This window comes from Dendrobates tinctorius, unplaced genomic scaffold (genome assembly GCF_039654945.1).
Source record: "Dendrobates tinctorius isolate UK_male_01 unplaced genomic scaffold, ASM3965494v1 ptg000116l, whole genome shotgun sequence".
NCBI lineage: Eukaryota > Metazoa > Chordata > Amphibia > Anura > Dendrobatidae > Dendrobates > Dendrobates tinctorius.
This window is the reverse complement of record NW_027361784.1, coordinates 10,640,002-10,663,844: the sequence shown is the minus strand read 5'-3', so window position 1 is coordinate 10,663,844 and position 23,843 is coordinate 10,640,002. Positions and strand designations below refer to the sequence as shown.

General features: G+C 44.4%; 1 protein-coding gene across 1 annotated transcript in view; it reads right to left on the bottom strand.

Annotated features, from left to right (window-relative positions):
* PKHD1L1 (PKHD1 like 1) overlaps positions 1-23,843 on the bottom strand; it is a 216,907-nt gene that overhangs the window by 102,960 nt on the left and 90,104 nt on the right. Inside the window, exons 30-35 of the mRNA XM_073590061.1 lie at positions 11,672-11,814; positions 11,308-11,412; positions 6,135-6,320; positions 4,962-5,132; positions 3,216-3,430; positions 347-1,322 (exon numbers count right to left, since the gene is read on the bottom strand). Of these exons, the coding sequence (XP_073446162.1) occupies positions 347-1,322; positions 3,216-3,430; positions 4,962-5,132; positions 6,135-6,320; positions 11,308-11,412; positions 11,672-11,814 (1,796 nt within the window). The remainder of the gene's footprint in view (positions 1-346; positions 1,323-3,215; positions 3,431-4,961; positions 5,133-6,134; positions 6,321-11,307; positions 11,413-11,671; positions 11,815-23,843) is intronic.

Genomic DNA, 23,843 nt, shown 5'->3' with positions numbered 1-23,843 from the left:
CACTAACTTCAAGTATGGCTGATTAACAGCCTATCAATGAGAAAAGATGTCAGCGTGAATTTAATCTTGATATGCATTAAATAGTTGACCAATTAATGGCCAATAATTGGAAAAATGTAGTTATGTGTAAATTAAGTATTAATTAATCATATATACCGTAATTAAGAGTAAAATAATTGGAAACGTCTAAATAACTTGTGTTAGCTAACAGTTGTCATGCCCATTGTCATATCTAGTCACCTCATGTTAGAGCGTCTATAGAACATCATGGTTTCACAGTGCTATTCTCAGCTCAGCTTCACACATACAATATGTAAGATATAACATTAAGCTTTTTTGGTCCTACCTGTGGTTGGAAGTGCTGAAGTTACAGTTGGGGTATCGGTCTCGGAGTAGGAGAAGGTGAGGGATGGGTAAGAAGCAGATGGTATGTTGATGTTTATGGTCGCGGTTTTAGCAGTGGTGCTGGGAGGAGTAATGCACAGGATACTATGAGGAGTAATGGCTGTAACTGGACATGGTGCACCTCCGACCTGCACTGTGGTGTTGGTAGGATGAAATCCATTCCCTTGTATGAGTAGAAGAGTTCCACCTACAACACTTCCAGAAGGTGTCATAAGAGCGGCTTCTGCAGGACTGTTCACGGTGAAAGACCCCTGCGCCAAACCTTTACTTCGTACAATAACATTCACAGGATAACTTCCGGCAGGAATAGGGTCTATGTTGCCTTCTATGTCGGTGTCATTGACATTTATTACATATATTTCAATGCCACCAACGTAAATGATTACATCATTGGTATCCTCCCCAAAGCCAAGGCCATTGATGGTGACCATGGTGGCATTTCGGACTTCAGTTGGGTAAACACTGGATACTTGTGGTGTACGTTCACTAGAGAAGGTAAAGCTGCAGAATCCGATGCACTGAGCGGCGATTGCCTTCACTGTCACCGCAACAACAACTTTGTGTGAGTAACTTGGGAGAGTATCACATACAATATCTGTGTAATTTATAGACACAATGTTACAATCTAACCACAATACAACGGTGCTGCCATTTATGAACCCGGACCCGTGTATGGTGACTCTGGTCGATCCCGTAACAGACCCGTCATTTGGTGAGATATAATCAATGTGGGGCAACAAAGCGAATCGCCTGTCCATCTCTTTTCTCAAAGTGTTGATGCCATTGCCCAGGTTGTTTACTGTGAGTGACACCATTTCTGCCACCCCAATGCCCATTGAGTCCTGAGGATCCACCTTGCAAGTCAATGTATTCTCATCAGCAGAAGACACAACACAAGGATACTTGCCGACCAAAACCTAAGATATAATAAAAGAAGACAAGTTTTTTTGAGGGAAAGGAAGTAGAACTGCAAAAAAAACCAACCTGACAAGCTGCTTGAAATCTGTCATCAGGTTTATATTGCTTTTGAGTCCTCTGAGTGATTTACTGAGGAGTCCAAAATATTCATGAGCTGCAGATTAGCCGCAATTAACCTCACTGATTATCTATATACACATTAATCTGCTGCCTCCTAATGGAGGTAGCCTTTCTCACATGAAGCTGAGGACACGGCTAATGTTACACCTTCTTTAGCTGTGGTTTTATGAACACTACAACATCTTGAAATATAAGTGATAGAGCAGCATAAATCTGCACACAATTAACTTTTAACTGGCCTTAAGGTAATCTGTCAGTAAGATTGTCTCTAAATAAAAAGAGGTAGCACAGGATAAGGTAGGGTTAAACATCTCCAAGGATGCCTATTTCATCGCCCTTCAGTGCTGCATGGAACCTTAATTCATGTTATATCCATATGCAAATTAGGCTTGCAATTACACTGGCAGGCAAATAAGTGCTCTTGCAGTCATCTGCTCCTTTTCACATCTTTCTGTCAGTGCTGCCCTCGTTTTCTCATCTCATTGACATCATCACTTCTGCTCTCCACTGTCAATCAAGATATGGTGGGTGCCATTGGTGGGAGTAGTAAAGGGGAGTCAAAAACTACACGTCCACTAATACGTCCACCAGTGCACTTGCAAGCTTAATTTGCATATGAAAAAAACACGAATTTCAGCACAATGGAGCGCCAGATGACAGTATAGGTATTGTTGGAAATGTGTTGCTATACCCTATCTTGCAGAACTGCTTTTAACAACTCTTAAAATGCTCGAGACAGAGAACATAGCCTGCAAAGCATAAACTGATGGTTTGTATAGACACTGTTTGACGCCATAAGCTTGTTACGTGATGTTCAATTTCCCTTGCAGTACAGAATGGATCCAATGGCCATTTTTCTAAAATGTCCAAGGAGCCTGTTTTTCAACACGACAACGCCAGGACTCATATTGCTCATGCTATTGTGAGTAGCCGGTGTGGCCTAAACGTACTACCATTACCTGCAGCGTCTAATTGGTCAGCAATAGCACAGAAAGCTGCCAGCAGTGGATCTTGATGATTTGCCCAATTGCATTCAGTGGCAGAACATTCTTCATACAACTATTAATAACCTCAGTGATAGCAGCAAAGACTAAGTGTTGGGATTTCTACGCGTGACGTTCATACTCAACATTAAATAAGTTGAGATATTTTGAAAATTTAGTTTCCATTTTTCATCATTTTTAGACAGGTAAGGTGTCTATCTATCCTGTAATTTCCATAATTCCACAACTTTTTTTCCTGGTGTTGCAATTCCATGCTGAAGAGTGTATATAAGATGCCTACCCCACGACTATTAGATATCAGTGTATTACCTCGTAGTACATCAGCATGAATAATACGACCCAAGATGACGGGACTGAGCAAAGGAATCAAGAAAAGTACTTCCTACAATAAAAGCTGCATACACATGGCCTGAAGAATTGTATGGCGACCCCGTACAACAGAGTTTACACAGTATTGCTCCATATGAACACAGGAATATGAAGATATAACTGGAGCTGTACTATGGCTTCATACAATCTGTTAGAGAAATAGCACAAATTCCCTAAAGGAATACATCACATTTGTTACTGCACTGCAATGTGATGTGACCGCCATTAGTGCACTTATTGGGTACAATGTATTGCAGTGTCTCATATATAATGGAGGAATGAATTTTGCCAGTGATATTCTTTCCACCACTTTGTCCACTTTTATTAATTAATTCTTTATTATCACACTTCATTTAGCAGAGTTAGTACCTATTATACTATGGTCATAAAGTTGCATACCTGGTTGGCACAGGTAAGGTTACTAAACCCGGTCCCGTTGATGGTTATTAAATCGTGGATTGTTCCTGAGTTTGGTGTAATGCTGGTAATAGTAGGAGAATAACAGTCTGAGAACCCAAACCAAATAGAGTTGTCACTGACGGGTGAGGAGGGTAACTCTGGACAGTCTGGATCTGGTGTGACGCAGCCACTTGGTGTGGTGGATGGAGTCGGATCTGGAGAAACATCAAATAAATCCACTTAATACATGCAGCTTTAGTATTTAATCTAAGAAAATAAATCGTAGCACTACTGTGAGGGTGCTCAACTAGGTTCCCAAGCCAGAGAAATAGTAACAAACGTTGGATGCCGGGTCAGTGTAGAGAGACTTTGTACAGCACCTGCCTCCATAATTCACCCCTGGTCAGTTTGACCCACTCATTTTTTGCTGAATCGGCAGGACCACATACTCACTACTCCTGCAACTCTGTTGCCCACATTGGGCTCTCCTTAAACTCCAGGCACACATAGCCTTACCTCCATAAAATTCCGTTCCTCACAGCAGTCGGGCTGATGAAGGTCCAACTGGGACCGAAAAGTCCTGCTATTATGACTGCATATTAAAATTTCTGGACTTCTTTACCATAAGTTGAGTGTCAAGTTTTTCTTATTAGTATTTAATATAGTGACATACAGAAAAAACTGGGTGGGAGCATAGCAAAAATAAAAATGACTCCCCTTTGAGGTGCCATTTGACAATATCGCACTACTAGCCGTCTATGACAGGAAGTCTTGGTGCCTCTATTGTATTTTCCTGACTCGATCACATTTTCCACTTTTTTATCTTCTAAAGAAAAGTGCTATTTCCATCACAGAAAATGATGGCTAATTGCTAGGGTAAGCCATCACTTTCTGATCAGTGAGGTCTGACTACCAGGATTCCCCCATAAAGCTGAAACTGAAATGGCTGCAGAGTGCTGGGCAAAAAAAAACAAAAACTTAGAAGAAGAATCTGCTAAGGTCAATGCTACAGAGTGACAGAAATTCTCAGACAATGACCTATACCCATTAACTCCTGAATAGGGATCTAGACTTATGCAGGGGCCCCTTGGTTGGGTCCATGGAGTGGCTGGTGGTTAAAGGAGCGGGCTGGCAGAGAGAAGGGGTCATCAAACCAAGTTGTATCTGGGAGGTGAAGGTCAGGAACAAAATTAAGAAACATTCAGGTAGTAAAATACAAGCCGAGGTCACGGATGGATGGGAATCAAACAGGCATAATCAGAGCTGAGTTGCAGGAGTCTGAACCAGGCTAAGTATTACTTATAACTGGCAGCTAGAAGTAGCTACTCGGGGTTTAGAGCGTGAACCCACACAAGGCTCATAGCAGGGAGCTGATTACAACAGATAACCAGCACCATGCAGCAAGATATAGACATCCTACCTGGGCAAGACCACAATTCCCAGCCAAACTAAAGTAAATGAGGACTGTGCCTGTAACACCCAAGCACAATATAGAGGCAGAGGTCATAGGACAGGGTAACAATTACCCCAGCCTGGCGATTGATAATTATGCTATACTACCTACTGTATATCCAAGCAGACTTTATAAATCTAGAAATCCACATTGGACCACTAATCATGCCTATAACCCACCAGTCAAATAAAGGAATTATTAATTTACCGGGCCTGCCAAAAGACTTTCTCAGGCTGCCAATGCCATTGAACTGCAAAGTCTAAAGCTAGAAACCATATAGTATATTTGATTACCAGAACCAATGGTGGCTTCCATTCCTCCGACATACACGTGCACCGGGCTGCTCCGGTCACTGATCGGGAGTACACTGATGACTCCTTGCATATACAATGTCTGTGCATTATTAACATAACCACTGCTGTAGTAATACGTCCCCGGAGATGTGAACTGATAGGAAAAGAAACCTTAAAGACAGAAAAAAATAAAGTTACGAATATCATTACAGCACAAAGCATTCTCAAGTCAATGTTCTGCCAGGTATAGCAAAATGTGTAAACTCCCAGAGCCATACCACAATATATGACACACAGGACGTGTGGGTAAGAAAGTCCATTGCCCCTTTAAAACCTTCCCCCTATCAGACAGCATAAAGGAGTGAGCTACCGAACTCCGTATCTCTCAATTACTTATGGATACTTGGATTCTCTGTGAAGAGGCCTCAGATGAGCAGGCTCATATCTTACATTGTGGTAAAAATGTGTGAGACTCATAACAAAAATTAGACCCGCCATTTGGTGTCAGTGCTCCAAAATCTCAATATTTTGATTTCAAACAGTTTACCACCAAGGAGCTATCTACACCTGTCCAAAATTTCCATCAGTCCTTGCTTGATGTCAAACCTTCATGACCTTCTAACTAGGCCAACAAACTCTCACAATATATATACAGTATGTGTTTGTATGACAACACGTATAAATGTGGTATCTCAATAGAACTCTCCTCATCTCTGTATGGATATGGTTAAAAACACTGGTGACCCCAAAAAACTGCATGCTATCCACACCGGCACGATGAAGCTCTTTTTGAAGATCTCGCAACCTTGGGTCAACTATGTTGACTTCCCGGATCTTCTCTCTCCTTTCGTCATCCTGATCCCTTAATGTTTAATACCATCCTGCATTAACAAATTACTTGACTATAAAACAGATCTACCTTGGATCACTCCCAACTTTTTTTTTTTTGCTTCCTAAAGTTATTTCAGTTGCTAAAAATGAACCTTGTTTTGAACACCTTGTTCTTTGATATAATGTGCTCCCTGCTGTATTTCTGCCATGGACTCTCTGTCAGGAACCCATTTACTCTCTATTTTAAACATATCACACTCTTATAATTACTAAAAAACTTTTGTTATAATAGATGATTCTACCACAGCAAAATAATAAAATAGTGAAAAAGTGGGTACAGACCTGAGGGTACACGAGCACCGCTGTTGAAGGAAACTTCATCATAGGTCAAGTTGGCCGGATCCGACACTGAGAATACTCTGTATCCAATCCCCTGGATCAACGGCTGAGAGTTCCACTGCCAAACAACAGTGTCTCCTGTGGATATCACCAGCTGTGATGGAAGCCAGGCATAGCCAACACCATACACTAAAGAAATTACAATTATATTAATCACTGAAAAGTGTCTATTGACCAGTTTTATTTAATCTGTCCCATAATGATCATATATGAACAGCACAATGGAGCATTTAGGTTATGTCCCCGTGATGAGTTTTGGTGAGATTGTGATGTTGTACATTTTCTGCAGCATTTCTGCACCTATAAGTTAAATTAGGGTATTTGTGTTTTATTTTTCACTTTGTTTTTTATTGTGTTTTTGACACTGCAATTTTGGACTCTTTTTGGTATGTCATGCTTTAAATAAAGCTGCTTTGTTTTTGATACTTCCTGTTATTTGACTTTGACAAAACACTACAGAACAGGAGAAGGACTAGGGTATTCTGGTTACAAGTAAGCTGAGCAGCAGCACTCAATGTCAGGCAGCAGCCGCAAAAGCAAACAAGATATTAGGGTGTATAAATGTGTATTTTTCTGGCTAACACGGGACCGCAATATAATTTGTTATTGTACACTAGGTTGCATAAAAAAAGAGAAAATCCAGCAATCACAATGTATTGTTACCCCTCTATAAATCACTGATGAGGCCACATCTAGAATACTGGATCCAGTTTTCAGGCTCCACATTTTGAAAAGGATATTCAGTAATTAGAGGGCAACTAGATAATTACAAGGGATGGAAGGCCTCTCAGATGATGAGGGGTTGGAAAAGTAGGGCTTGTTTAGCTTAGAAAAAAAGATGCATCAGAAGGGATCTCATTTACATGTATAAATACAGGGGTTGGACAAAATAATTGAAACACCTGGAAACATCAACAAAAGTTAGTTTAATATGGTGTAGGTCCACCTTTTGCGGCGATTACGGCCTCATTACTCCGAGGTATGGATTCATACAAGGTGTGAATTGTTTCCAAAGGAATTGTAGCCCATTCTTCAGTTAAAATACCCTCCATCCAATTCTTTGAGCGACGATGGCGGGGGAAATCGACGTCTAACTTGAATCTCTAAAATCGGCCATAAATGCTCAATAATGTTGAGGTCTGGGGATTGTGGGGGCCAGATGAGAAGCTCAACTTCATTAGAATGTTCCTCATGTCATGCTTTAACGATTTTAGCTGTATGAATTGGTGCATTATCATCCTGAAAGATGGCGTTCCCCTCCGGGAACAGTGCTTGAACCGTAGGATGCACTTGGTCGCCCAAAATGCCTAAATAATCTCGGCTGTTAATTCTTCCATGAAGGGATATCATTGGCCCGGCGGATCTCCATGAAATAGCACCGCAGATCATCACAGAACCTCCGCCATGTTTTACGGTTGGGAGAAGGCAGTCTGGATGGAATGCTTCTTTCGGCTGTCTCCAAACGTACACTCGGCCGGAGGTCGGAAATAGGGTAAACGATGATTCGTCTGAGAATATCACATGTTTCCACTGCTCGAGGGACCAATTCTGGAGGTTTCTACACCACTCTAAACGCTTGGAAACATTTGTCATTGAGAGCAGCGGTTTTCTAATTGCAGCTCTTCCGTGGAATCCAGATTTGTGCAGCTCCTGACGAACAGTTTTCGTGGAAACTGGGTTCTGTAGGTGTTCATTGAGCTCAGCAGTGATTTTCAGAGCCGTGGTCTTGCAATCCTCTCTCACAATTCGCTTTAGAGTCCGACGGTCTCTCTGTCAACTTCGACTTACGGACGGACCTGTGCTTTGCTGCGGACGTTTTTCCTTCTCTTTCAAACGCAGTCATTACTTTGGAGACAGTACCTCTTGACACGCCAAGCATTCGGGCACTTTCTGTTACACTAGCACCTGCCATACGAGCATCAACAATTTGGCCTTTTTGAAAATCCGAGAGGTCTGCCATTGGTATCAGGTTCTCATCAATGTTCTTCCAATTCTGCAAAACAAACAGTTAATTTACATACACATATCACATATCACAAATAATCAACTACAAAACATTTCCATATGTCACGGTTTGCATGTTTATAACATGTTCGAAGATTATGATGCCAAAACGTTAGGTGTTTCCATTATTTTGTCCAACCCCTGTATATGTGTGGTCAGTACACAGGACAGCACATGACTTATTCCTTACAAAGACCATTTTAAGGATCAGGGGACATTCATTAAGTGTGGAAGAAATGTGATTCTGGCAGCTAAATCGAAAAGGGTTCTTTACAGTTTCTGCAGTCAGAATGTCCGACCACAAGAGGTAGTAATGGCAGACACTATAGCAGCTTTTACACAAGGGCTGAAGTTTTTCTCAGAATAAATGTCATTGTGGGTTATAAATAATCTATCAATACAGAATGTAGAACTGGTGGAGAAAGGTTGAACTTGATGGACCTGTGTCTTTTTTCAGCCTATATAACTATGTAACTATAACAGTGGTGGACTGTACTACTGTGTTCCTACCCCTGAAGACACCAATAATGTCAAGTATATAATGTCATACGTTTTGTACCTATAATGTGTTTTGTAAAATGTGAACTATGTACTGCGGTTTTAGTGTATATTGTGAATAGACTGTGATTTGGTAATGTTCAGCATAGGGTAAGATATAGATTAGGATCTAGAACATAAGATAAAGACAATAGACTTAGTACATACTGGCATAGGACAGTAATTGTAGGTTAAGGTACAGTTAATGTTTGGAACTAGCCCATAGTGGGTAAGGTGAAATTGCGAGTGAAAAGCAGGCACTTCCTGATAGATAGTTAGATAGTGAATTACAGTAACAAGGTCAAATTCAAGAGCAGTGTGCTGCTACTGTCAGCAAGTATCTATCATTCATGGCAGTAGGAGACCTTACTAGAATGCCTTGCGATAGATCAATAAATTGCTGGAAGGAAAAAGGCGCAATAGGGCCTTATCCGGGTATTAAGAGTGGGTCACCCTCCCAGGGCTGTGGGGTACTCGGTACCGGGCCGGTCCTTCAGAGGGGAATGTCACAGCAGCGGTGACCCGGTCCGTGGCCCTGGGCGCCCATGTAAAAAGGGTTGAGTTGGGAATAAAGTTTATAAGTGATTCGTGAAGCCACCTGTGGTGATTGGCAAGGGAGGTGTTAAGCCGACGCTGCAAGCAGATCCTCTGGGACAGATGGTGTAGTGCAGCAATGATGGTGTAGCCCTCCACAGGCAGGGCTGTTGTCCCAGGGCAGTGTGGCGGAATGTTTAGGAAGAGGGTGCAGTGTTTGGCACAGAGATGTAGCAGTGCTGAGGATGTTGCAGGAAGGAGGCAAGGACACAACAGGGTGCAGTTTCTTTACCTTTACTTGGCAAACGCAGTCCAGGGACCTGGTTACAGATGGCACAGGAGCAGGCTAGCCTGGAAGCAACTCAGGGATCTCTCTATGCAGATAGGTTGTGTAGTCTCCTCTCTAGCGCTGGCTTGAGGTACATGCAGTACAGTGTTACACTGACGTTCCTCCTTCTTATCTTCTCTTAGAATTACCTCGTCTGGCAGACAGCTGCAGCCTTCTATCTCTCTTGGCTCACCCGTCGCTGATGTGCCTCCGAGTCTTAGTTGGGAATAGAGCATTTACAGCTTCCTATTCCTCTGGTTTCTGTTGCAGGACCTTCAGTATTCATAAAACCGTGGAGACCAGGCTCAAGATCATGCGCTATCACTGGGAGGCAGCTCTCTATTCTCAGCTCAACCTCCAGCTTCTCTCCACACGTCTACACTCGTTGCCCTCCTCACACTAACTCCTCATTTCCCTTCCTGGCCCTCAGAGAGCACTCCTCCCCCAATTCTGGTTCAGAGCTCCCTCTGCTGGCCTGGAGTGGGAACTGTGTTGCATGACATGGTTAACTGCTAGAGAGACCCTTCATTGCCTCCAAGCCTGACATCACCCTCCCTGGAGGAAGGCAATGCCACTGTGGTGACCATACTCCTGGGGGCGCCACAAGAGATTAACTCCAATAGAATTTACTCACCAGATAGAGCCCAAACCACAGGCTCATAGAAATATTAGCTGCTGCAGATCTACCAGTCTCCTCGTGACCAGCTAAGGTAAAAAAATGGGAAAAAAAGGTGGATTATCTCAGTGCCGCTTGTGGTGTCCTGATGAAGGAGTCAAAGTGCTCCGAAATGCATTGAATAAAACCATATTTCCATCTGATTATCTATTTGGACTTCTATTCTTAAAGCGGCGTGGAGATAATCTACCTTTTTTTCCCATTTTTTTTAACCTAGAATCCCTTGCGGACATTACTACAACGTCCATAGCTCAAAGCTCAGTACAGGTACTATGGAGAATGTCTTATCTTCTAGTGTATATGGACGATGGATGTAAACACGCAAAAAGGGAAGGTTAAGGATCTCGGGTAGACTGGGGCCTGGACGGGAAATCCCAGGGGCAAAGGGAGCCAGTGAACATGGGGATAGTCTAGGAGGAACAGATAGCGAAGCTGAGGGTGTGCTGTGTCAAGGAAACAAGGAACGGGAAGTGTTGTGCCCAATACCGTGTGCTGCAATCTGATGAACTTCAACTGTCCAGTAAACTTTTACGTGTTGAAACGAACTGGGTGTCCTTTAATCTATGTGCGGCGGTCCCTGAAGATGGAGACCTGGGGAAAGTGAAGGCTTGCAGCCTACATGTGAGTGTTATCCACCCCACACTTGATAGTACATTGGCACAAGGACTCGATTTTCCTGTAATGTGCCGGGGTCGATGTGAAGCAGCAGCTTGGTCATGGCTATCACCTGCGGTCACTTTACATAAGTATGTAAAAATTTATTGATACGGCCAAGAGCAGATTCTACGGGGAAAATCTGCACTTAAAACTCAGCGTATCCGCAAGAGAAATTGACATGTTATGGATTTGAAACACGCACCGTGGGTCAGTTTACGCAATATATAAAAAACCCCAGAGGGCGTGAGGCTTCTATAAATATCATCCACTTTTCTGGAACTGGAAGACGCTGCAGAAAGTCAAAACTAATCAAAAACTATTTGTGGAAACTCAACCTTATGGTGATGTTTTGCATGGCTGTAGCTGGGCGTTGTACTTACCCGAGTCTTTTCCGTTATTCGTTACATTATATACTGTGCCAGGACTTTGAATCACACAAATCAATTCATCAGCTGAGCTGGTGGAGACGTTGCACGGGAGGGAGCCTGGAAGACAAAAAGTGTATTAATCACAAAGCTTTTATAAACTGTAAAGCAATCATGTCACAGTCCCGTCATATAAGAAGAAGAACTGCAAAGCCAGCCAGACAGGTTGGTGGGTCAGAAGTCTAGAAAGGCTCGGTGACCACCCCGGTGAAAATCGTAATGGGACCACATTTGGTGTCACCCAGTGTTCCGAGGAACAGACATGATAAAGATAACTGCTGACGAAGAAAAGCAAACACCTCATCCAGTAATACCGTACCTATCTGTACTTGGTTTTCATTTGGGACAAGACTGAACCCAGAACCTGTCAGTGTGACTCGGGAACCTCCGTACAGGGATCCATGTCGTGGGGAGATGCTGCTCACGTCCAGAATATATTCCACTGAGACGTCAGTGTCATTGCTGCGACAACATGGAGACAAACTGGAATAAGTCTACTGATCACTAGGGCGTATTTATATGAATAAATATGAAAGGAAAATGCTTCCTTAATAAGGCATCTGATGGAGCATGTAGAGATTTTTTTTTCATTGAAAGTAGCTCCATTCAAAATCAGAGGAATCCAGAGGTACGGTATGGACGAACAAAAGGTGAAGAGCCGTAATACATCTGTCTGCATGAAGCCTACGGGTGCAGTGACATGCAGCCACCGACTTCTGGCTGCCACAGTGAGAAAATATGAAGAGGAGGATGAATGAACTCATGGAGATCAACATCCGACACTGCGGAGACACCAGGGCTGGCGTTAGGGGCAGGCAGCCCAGGCAGCTGCCTAGGGCCCCAGCTCCCCCAGGGGCCTCAGCTAGCGGCACATCACAGCCGCTATGGGGCCCGTAAGGCAGGGGGGCCCGCCTGCCGCCAGTGCTGACTTCCCCCGCCACCGCATTGAACTCCGGTACAGTTCAAAGCAATGATGGAGGAGAGAGCATCAGATGACGGTCCCTCTCCCATCATTTCCCACTCTGCCTCTGATACTCCGGGTGCGCGATAACATCATCGCGCACTCACTGTGTCTCAGGCAGTGCAGGAGACAAGAGTCGGGAGCAGCGCGGGCACGAGGAGAGGTGAGGAGTGTGGTGCTCTGTTATATACCATGGTGCTGTGCTGTATACCATATGGGGCTGTGCTGTATATCATGTGGGGCTGTGCTATATACCATGTGGGGCTATGCTATATTCCATGTGGGCTGTGCTATATACTATGTGGTGCTGTGCTATAAACCATGGAGGTTGTGCTATATACCATGTGGTGCTGTGCTATATACCATGTGGTGCTGTGCTATATACATGTGGGGCTGTGTTATATGCCATGTGGGCTGTGTTCTATACTATGTGGCTGTGTTATATACCAAGGTGGTGTACATTATATTCTATGGGGGAGGCTGTGTTAAATAATCTGAGGGGGGGCTACATTATATTCTATGGGGAGGTGGACTGTATTATATTCCAGTCAGGGCTACATTATATTCTATGGGGGGCTGTATTATATTTATTATATTCTATGGGGGGTGATTGCACCATACTCACTGATGGGGCTACATTATACTTTATGAGGAGGCTACATTGTATTCTATGGGGGGTGCATTATATTCTATGGGGGCTAGATTATATTGTATGGGGATTATATTATATTTTATTGGGGCTGCATTATACTATATGAGGAGGGCTATATTGTGTTCTATGGAGGCGCTACATTATACTATATAAGGGGCTGCATTATATTCTGTGGGGGCTGCATTATACTCTATGAGTGGGCTGCCATATATTCTAAGGAGGGGCTGCATTATACTATATGAGGTGGGCTGCATTATATTCTATGGGGGGGTTACATTATATTCTGTGGGTTGGCTGCATTATACTGTAAGAGAGTGGGCTAATTATATTCTATGGGGGGTTACATTATATTGTATGACGGGGCTGCATTATACTCTGTGATGTGGCTGCATTATGCTCTATGGGGTGGCTGCATTATACTATATGTAGGCTGCATTATACTGAATCAAGGACTATGGGGAATGCATTATACTATATGAAGAACTATGGGGTGCTTTATACTATGGGAAGTGAATTGTACTACATGGATGACTGAAAGTGTATTATACTATATGGAGCACTATGAGGAGTGTGTTATACTATATGGAGGACTGAGCAGTGTATTTTATTATTTGGAGGACTATGAGGAGTGTATTATATTAAATTGAGGACTGAGTAGTGTATTATACTATATGGAGGACTGAGAGTATTATACTATATGGAGGACTGAGTGTATTTTAATATATGGAGGGCTATGAGGAGTGTATTATACTATATGGAGGACTATGGGGAGTGTATTATATTATATGGAGGACTATGGGGCACATTATATTATATGCAGGACTTTAGGGAGTGTATTATACTATATGGAGGACTGAGGAGTGTATTATACTATATGGAGGACTATGGGGCACATTATATTATATGGAGGACTATGGGGTGTAAACTGTAGATATGCTGCTGATAACATGATACTGTATGGGGACAGATTGATCCATTAGTGAACGTTCTGTCCCCATCGTTCTTTCTCAGACGGTGGAAAGAGGTCGGGAAACAAGCGTCGTACGACTTCAATATTGTCGTTCACACTCATTTAGCGGCCTGAACTCAGCGCATGTAAATACAATCGAAATGTTTCTGTGTGATGTGCAATATGTTAACATTTGGGGCCCCATTTTAAACTTTGCCTAGGACCCCACTTTGCCAAAAACCGGCCCTGGGAGACACCATCACGTGTTTCTCAACGCAGTGATTCTAGAGGACTGCCCCCATCCCTTATGGGAAATATGTAAAACATGCAAAACAGAAGCCGCGGAGACACCATCACGTGTTTCTCAACGCAAGCAATGACCAGCCAGGTCTTTGCCCGGGAAGGAACAACCACGGGAAGGGCAGTCTCCAATGAAGGAAACCACCTATACCAAAACATGGTATCCATCCACATACAGCTGTTTCGGGGTATTGCCCCTCATCAGTGTGGAGTAGGAAACTGGCTGGTAGGAGCAATGCCTAGTAAAAAGACTATGAAGAGGAGGATGAATGAACTCATGGAGATCAACATCCGACACTGCGGAGACACCATCACGTGTTTCTCAACGCAGTGATTCTAGAGCACTGCCCCCATCCCTTATGGGAAATATGTAAAACATGCAAAACAGAAGCCGCGGAGACACCATCACGTGTTTCTCAACGCAAGCAATGACCAGCCAGGTCTTTGCCCGTGAAGGAACAACCACGGGAAGGGCAGTCTCCAATGAAGGAAACCACCTATACCAAAACATGGTATCCATCCACATACAGCTGTTTTGGGGTATTGCCCCTCATCAGTGTGGAGTAGGAAACTGGCTGGTAGGAGCAATGCCTAGTAAAAAGACTATGAAGAGGAGGATGAATGAACTCATGGAGATCAACATCCGACACTGCGGAGACACCATCACGTGTTTCTCAACACAGTGATTCTAGAGCACTGCCCCCATCCCTTATGGGAAATATGTAAAACATGCTTCTGTTTTGCATGTTTTACATATTTCCCATAAGGGATGGGGGCAGTGCTCTAGAATCACTGCGTTGAGAAACACGTGATGGTGTCTCCGCAGTGTCGGATGTTGATCTCCATGAGTTCATTCATCCTCCTCTTCATAGTCTTTTTACTAGGCATTGCTCCTACCAGCCAGTTTCCTACTCCACACTGATGAGGGGCAATACCCTGAAACAGCTGTATGTGGATGGATACCATGTTTTGGTATAGGTGGTTTCCTTCATTGGAGACTGCCCTTCCCGTGGTTGTTCCTTCCCGGGCAAAGACCTGGCTGGTCATTGCTTGCGTTGAGAAACACGTGATGGTGTCTCCGCGGCTTCTGTTTTACAGTGAGAAAATATGACATCACTCTAAATCCCAACTGCGTTGACCCCCAATGATCAGCTGGTGTCGACAATAGGAAATTGCCGATGGACAAGCATTTCCTTGCAGATGGAAGGTGAATGGTTGACCAAGTAATATACGGTTGAGCCCAACCCATAAGAGCATCAAAAACTGAGCAATCACAAAAAAAAAAAAACCTGGTGCCAAACCTCATTCATGTATTGAGCATTTGGTGCAGTTTGTGATTTGGTGTCGCTTGCTAATTATCTTTTATGGTTTTGACTAGTTAGCTGTGCCTGCTGATACTACAATGTTGGAATGTAGACATGCGCTTCTTGTGTCTGTCCACAACATGTTGAGACAAAAGGAATTCTCTTTAATAGAAATGGAGCAATACACAGCCATAAAGTATTTTTATATACAACCTCATTAAATGAATTGAGAGGAAAAAAGGATGTAATATTGCAAAGAAATCATTTGTTAAAATTGTCAAATTTTAATGATAAATTAATTAAAAAAACAAACATATTGATAAAAATTCAAGCATGGAAAAAACAAAAAAGGATTGAGTTGACACTGGGGGTCTGCCGGCCCATTAACCCCCAAGTGCACGGGCACGCAGCGTTCATTACAAAACGCTGCCTGCCCTGCACATGATGATGATGACGTTGTCTGGGTGGGCGGGGTTAGCGTCTGGGTGGGCAGTACTATGCTCTCCCGTCCACATGTCCCGGAAGAGGAGATGCTGCCAGGGAGTCAGCGATCTCTGTGAGTGCGTGCCCGCAGCTCTGTGCCTCCCTGGGGATCTGTGCCCTCCAGCTATGTGCCCCCCGTGATCTCTGTGCCCCCAGCTATACTTCCACATGTGATCTGTGTCCCCCACCTATATATACCCCATGATCTGTGCCCTCCAGCTATGTTTCCACATGTGATCTGTGCCCCCCACCTATATATACCCCCTGTGATCTGTGCCCTCCATCTATGTGCCCCCCCAGCTTTTTCCCCATGTGATATCTATGCCCCCTGTGATCTCTGTGCCCCCTGCTATGTGCACCCCTGTGATATCTGTGGCTCCTAGCTTTGTGCCCCATGTTATCTATGTGCGCACCTGCTATGTACCCCCTGTGATGTTTGTGCTCCCATGTGCCCCCTGTGATCTGTCACCCAAAGCTATGTGCACCCCTGTGATCTTCGTGTCACCCCTCAGTGATCTGTCCCCCCCGGTGATCTATGAGCCTCCCGACGATCCCTGTCCCCCCCGGTGCTATATATCCCCCACAGCTGCTGCATTTACCCCGAAAGTGCTGTATATCCCCCCGAGTACTGTATATCCTACCATCTGTGATATATATAGCCCCCAGTGATGGAGAAGCAGCTCCAGCCATCACATTTAGGGTGAGTTACCGTAATTAATTGTTTGACTAAATATACCGGGGTAATTTTCAGGCTATGTACCCACGTATGCAGAAAATTTCTGCATGAAAACTGGACTCCTTCCCAGAAAACGCTCGTTTTTTTTCCGCGCGTTTTTTGCATGTTTTCCGCGCGTCCCCATTCTCATAGAAAATAGCTAGAAATGCAGATTTTTCCGCAAAATTAATGAGCATGCACAAAAAGTGCGGAATTCATTAAAATGAATGGGATGCTTCTTTTAAGCATTTTTGCTGGTAAAAAAAGCAAAAAAACACTTACGTGGGTACACAGCCTCAAGGTGATCATTTTTGTGTGGCCCTCGAATGATGGTAGAAATTTCCAAATGGCCCCCTGATGGAAAAAGGTTCCCCACCCCTGTTCTAAACAAAGGACCTTTGACAGTCAAAGATACTAATTAGATCTTTCTCAGGAGATGTTTATCCTAATTGGAGGCAGTTTCAGTCTCCAGTACACATACCTTGGGACATCAAAGCCTTTAGAAATGTTTATACATATAAGAGGACACAGAGACAGAAAGGGGAGATGGGAGATGTGACTATAGAGAGATGAGGAGAGAGATGGCAATGAACAATAGGGGTGCACGCATGTGGGGGTGCACGCATCACAGAAGCAAAGCGTCACGAAGATAAGCGTCGGGATACAGCAGTTATTACATGGCACAGAACTAAAATCCATCTTCTCTCTTCATACAGGTAAAAATTCCCTCTGCTTGCTGTCTTCTGCAACATATTCATATGGTACAACTTCCCACCTCTGATTGCTGTCTCATCTGCTGCAATAGACTCTAATGGTAAAAATTCCCTCTGCTTGCTGTCTTCTGCAACATATTCAAATGGTACAACTTCCCACCTCTGATTGCTGTCTCATCTGCTGCAATAGACTCTAATGGTAAAAATTCCCTCTGCTTGCTGTCTTCTGCAACATATTCAAATGGTACAACTTCCCACCTCTGATTGCTGTCTCATCTGCTGCAATAGACTCTAATGGTAAAAATTCCCTCTGCTTGCTGTCTGCTGTGTCATCTGCTGCTTTACCATCTAGAAACATAGTTTAATGTGTCTGCTAATTCTTTGTTATAAATCATTTGGTGCATTGTACTTAAAACTCACTGTTGCATTTCCATGACTGGGATCAGTGTAGATCTTATCTGGTGGAGGTGTTAAAGTAGATGTTGCCAGGCTGAATGTCTTTGATCATCCCAAAAAAAAAAAAAAAAAAAAACCCTGGTGTGCTGACCCCAGCTGCCAAATTATCCTCAACCAGTTCCCACAATCCATCTCTTCAGACCCTGCAGTCTGGACTATAAATTTTGAACCATCCATAGGGGTGCACGCATGTGGGGGTGCACGCATCACAGAAGCAAAGCGTCACGAAGATAAGCGTCGGGATACAGCAGTTATTACATGGCAGTTAGTCAGGACAGGAGTCAGGTAACCCACACTCTGCTGTCCCATTTATCCATGTGCTTTATTCCTATCCTCCTATGTTCTCTTGCAATCCACTTTCACCGACCAATCCCCCCTCCATCACGACTCATATACATCAGCTCCTCTCTCTTTGCTTCTCCCATGTACAGCTCCCATGCACTTCTCACCTTCTTGAAAAGCCTCAGCCCATCTTGCCCAAACACACTGCACATAAAATCTTCATACAATTCCAAAAACTACTTGCTCTTTATCTTCCTTCTCCTACTGATTTCAGGGGACATCTCCCCCAACCCCGGTCCACCATCCCCCAACCTCAACCCCTACCCTACCTCACATCGAAACCTTAATAATCTTACTAATATCACTTGCACTCCTTCATCTCCTTCTTTCAATTGTGCCCTTTGGAATCCACGGTCTGTATGCAACAAGCTTCCTTTCCTACACAATTACTTTCTGAAAAACTCTCTGAATTTGTTGGCCCTCACGGAAACCTGGATTCAGGATTCTGACACTGTCTCTCCTGCTGCCATTTCCCATGGTGGCTTACAATTCTCCCATTCCCCGAGACCGACAAATAGACCTGGTGGTGGAGTCGGCATATTCCTGTCCCCACAATGCACTTTCCAGGTCATCCCCTCAGTTCCATCACTCTCATTCCCTTCTTTTGAAGTCCACACCATCAGGCTCTTTCGTCCCCTCTCCCTCAGAGTAGCGGTCATATACCGGCCCCCAGGCTCACCCACCCACTTCCTGGACCATTTCTCTGCCTGGCTGCCGCACTTCATGTCCTCAGAACTACCAACCCTTATCCTGGGAGACTTCAACATCCCCATTAACAGCCCCACTTCCACATCTGCATCCCAGCTTCTATCACTAACCACTTCTCTAGGCTTCTCTCAGCTCTCAACCTCTGAAACACACAAAGACGGTAACACCCTGGACCTGGTTTTCGCCCGGCTCTGCTCAATCTCCTACCTAGATAACTCACCGCTTCCCCTCTCTGACCACAACATTCTCTCCTTTACACTCACAAATCCTCGCTCACCCCAGCACCCTCCTACCTACCATTCAGTCAGAAATCTACAAGCCATTAACCCTCATACACTTTCAGACTCCCTACACTCATCATTGTCCCCAATCTCTTCTTTGTCCTGTCCTGATCTGGCTGTACATCACTTCAATGACACTCTTAGAAGCACCCTTGACCAAGTAGCTCCCCTCACCCTCAGAACCTCCAAACACAGAGTGAAACAGCCCTGGCTCACATCGCAAACCCGATTTCTCCAGCGATGCTCTAGGTGTGCTGAACGCTTATGGAGGAAAACACACACACCAGAAGACTTCATACACTTCAAATTTATGATAAGGACATATAACTCTGCCCTTCACCTCGCCAAACAGACCTACTTCACCACCCTGATCTCCTCACTATCCAACAACCCCAAGAAACTTTTTGACACCTTTCACTCCCTCCTCAGGCCAAAAGCACAAGCCCCTATCACAGACATTTGCGCTGATGACCTGGCCTCCCACTTTATAGAGAAAATAGACAATATCCGTCAGGAAATCCGCTCCCAATCACCAAGTTCAGTGACTCCCATCCCTCCCTGCATTTCCCCTGGCTCACTCTCCACATTTGCTCCCATCACAGAAGAAGAAGTCTCCAGGCTCCTCTCCTCTTCTCGTCCAACTACATGCACAACCGACCCCATTCCCTCACATCTCCTCCAGTCTCTCTCCCCAGTCGTCACAACTCACCTAACTACAATCTTTAATCTCTCCCTCTCCTCTGGCATTTTCCCCTCCTCCTTCAAACACTCTATCATTACTCCATTACTAAAGAAACCCACCCTTGACCCATCCTGCACAAACAACTACAGACCAGTCTCCAATCTCCCCTTCATCTCTAAACTCTTGGAGCGCCTGATATACTCACGCCTTACCCGTTACCTCTCCACTCACTCCCTCCTAGACCCTTCACAGTCCGGTTTCCGCCCCCTACATTCGACAGAAACTGCACTCATCAAAGTGACCAATGACCTTCTGACAGCAAAACGTAATGGTGACCATTCTCTGCTCATTCTTCTCGACCTTTCTGCAGCTTTCGACACTGTTGACCATCCTCTCCTACTCTCTAGGCTCCAGTCACTAGGCATTAAGGACACTGCTCTTTCCTGGTTCTCCTCCTATCTTTCCGACCGCTCCTTCAGTGTTCTGTTTTCTGGCTCCACTTCATCTCCTCTTCCTCTCACTGTTGGGGTACCTCAGGGCTCAGTCCTTGGCCCCCTTCTCTTCTCTCTCTATACAGCCCCAATTGGACAGACCATCAGCAGATTTGGCTTTCAGTACCATCTTTATGCTGATGACACACAACTGTACACATCATCCCCTGACCTTACCTCCGCTGTACTACAGAACGCCACTGACTGTCTGTCTGCAGTCTCCAACATCATGTCTGCTCTCTATCTGAAACTCAACCTCTCCAAAACTGAACTTCTTCTGCTCCCACCATCTACTAACCTCCCTAAATCTGACATTTCCCTCTCTGTGGGTGGCACCATAAAAACACCCCGACAGCAGGTGCGCTGTCTGGGTGTTATGTTCGACTCCGATCTCTCCTTCACCTCCCATATACAATCTCTTGCCCGCTCATGCCGCTTACACCTAAAGAACATCTCTAGAATCCGCCCTTTTCTCACCATGGAAACAACAAAAACTCTCACTGTCGCCCTGATCCACTCCCGCCTAGACTACTGTAATGCTCTATTAATTGGCCTCCCTCTCACTCGACTCTCCCCTCTCCAGTCTATCCTTAATGCAGCAGCCAGGGTTGTCCATCTGGCTAATCGTTTCTCAGACGCGTCCGCTCTTCGCCAGTCGTTACACTGGCTGCCAATTCATTACAGGGTACAATTCAAAGTACTTGTTCTCACCCACAAAGCTCTCCACAGTGCGGCACCCCCTTACATCTCCTCCCTCATTTCTGTCTATCGGCCTAACCGACCGCTGCGCTCTGCAAATGACTTTCGACTAACCTCTGCCCTAATCCGTACCTCCCACTCCCGACTCCAAGACTTCTCCCGTGCTGCGCCAATCCTCTGGAATGCTCTACCCCAAAATATTAGGACCATCCACAATTTGCATAGTTTTAGGCGCTCGCTCAAAACACATTTGTTCAGAGCGGCCTATCACATTCAGTAATCAAAGTCATGTTTGTGTGTGTGTAGCCCATTCACTATCTCCATCTAACCCCCACCCCCTGAAGATGGCTGGACCGTCATTGTAAATACATCATTGTAAATACAAACCTGTGCTTTGTATCCCCCCCACCTCATTGTAGATTGTAAGCTCCACGAGCAGGGTCGTCTTATTTCGCTTTAATTATTGTATTGTTAACGTTGTTACTTATGACTGTTGTGTTTGAAACTGTTCAACTGTAAAGCGCTGCGGAATATGTTGGCGCTATATAAATAAAGATTATTATTATTATAACACAGATTGATTGGACTTCTACCTAAGTAATGTAAGGTATGTTTTGATTCATATGTATTTATTGTTAATACTGTTAATTATTTAATCTTATCATTTATTAAGTAAATCAATTTAAGTAAATTAAATTCTTATGTGAACATTTTCTTATTCATTACAATCCTTTGAATCCATTACAAAACAGTGAGATCCTGGATCACAATGTGGTTTGTCCTTATGAAGAGGTATGATCATCTCGAATCGCAGTGACAAATAAAACTGCATCTAGTCTCATGTCGTATATTGGATTCCCGGCAGAGCGGGGTTTATATCCACTTTCATCTCCAAGTTTGCTTACTATCTGGGTGGCAGATCTACAGCAGCCTTCTTTGCTTAAAAGCTAATAAAGGGGTTGTGACTTTCACAACCCTCCAAGGTGAGCCAATCCCATTTTACTCTTTCCTTTGTAATCCAGATTAGACCCTATTGCGCTTATTGTCATTCCAGTTTTTATCTCCACATGATTCAAAATAATGTGTCAACATCTCTCAAAGGTGGACTCTTCCTGGGATTTCTAACTGCCAGAATGAATTTATGTGTCCTGTTCATCACCTTTTCTGCTCTTCACAAAACTCACAAATTAGTGTTTCCTACTATGCTAAGATCCACAGAGTCAGGCATTAAATACTTTAAAATGTATGTACCTAGGTGCATGTAAAGCTAAACATTTTAATAAAAAGAGCACAGTATACTTAAACAGGCTAGTAAATATGTATTAGAACGTCAGAATACAGAGCATATCAACCACCAAAAAATACGTAGTGTTTAAAAAGGTATCAAAAAGTAGATCATGAAAAACAGAACATAACATATATCTCAAAACAGTTTTATTAACGACAGAGCTATTCAAAGACGGTCAAAGGTGCAAAAAAAGGATTTTTGGTACTCACCGTAAAATCTCTATCTTGCAGCCTTCATTGGGGGACACAGGTAACCATGGGTGTATGCTGCTGTCGCTAGGAGCCTGACACTATGCAAATAAAGCAAAAAACTGGTTCCTCCTCCGTAGCATACACTCACTGACAGGCAGGAAGTACCTCAGTTAAGTGTTAAAGCAGTAGGAGAAGCACCCAACAAACTCCACATATGTACTGGATCAACGACCAAGGCACGTAGACCCAAAACCAGAACAAACAAATAGGGAGGATGCTGTGTCCCCCAATGAAGGCTCAAAGAAACAGATTTTATGATGAGTACCAAAAATCCTTCTTTCTCTATCGCTTCATTGGGGGACACAGGTAACTATGGAACGTCCTAAAGCAGTCCCCAAGGGTGGGAACAGAAAGAATGCAGAGACAAAAAGGACTGAGGCTGGCCGGTGTGTAACCGCCGCCTGCTGCACCTTTCCTTCCTAGGCCTGCGTCGGACAAGACATAAGTATGAACTTTGTAAAACTTCGCAAGAATGTGCGAAGATGACTAGGTCGCGGCCCTGTGACCTCTAAAGCCGAGGCCTAGCGAGAAACAGGAAATGGAATCTTCTGTCCAGCTGGAGACCGGCTGGAACATGGCAACAGCACACTTTGGAGGGAGGGGAGTGCCGTCCTCCCGGGCAGATGCCGAGGGACCTGGTCTCGCTTCCCTTGTTCCGTACCAGATATGTCCTTGTGAACATTGCGGACAGGTGCGTGCAAACCACCACAAAAGGTGTTCGGAGCACTGGTGGCAGTAGACGGATGCAAAAGACGCTCCAGGACCTGGGTCGTGGACTATGAAACCTCTGTCAGGTCGGATATCGACTGAGACATGGCAGCAGCCCACTCCGGAGGGGGAGGGGGGAGTGCTCTCGTCCTGGGTGTTAGCTATAGGGCAGACATGGTGGAAGAGTGCAGTACGGGCATAAACAATGCAGATTGGTCAGAAGGCCACTACTTTTATACAGATGAAGGTCAAAGGGAAAGACGAAGACTGCTGCCGGGGATAGATAAGTCCCTATCAGGTAGAAAAACAACCAGCCTGGGCTGGTCCTACCTGAACCCAAGATGGCGCTGTCGCTGCTCAGGCTGCAGTGTCTCCCAGATCCGATGCCGGATAGAGATGGGTGCCTGCTGAGCCCGCTAGGGATGCATGAATCTTCGTCCGCTGTTATAGACAGAGACTCACCGCCTGCTGTGCCCTCTGGGTCCTGCGGCAGATGGTGACAGACAGT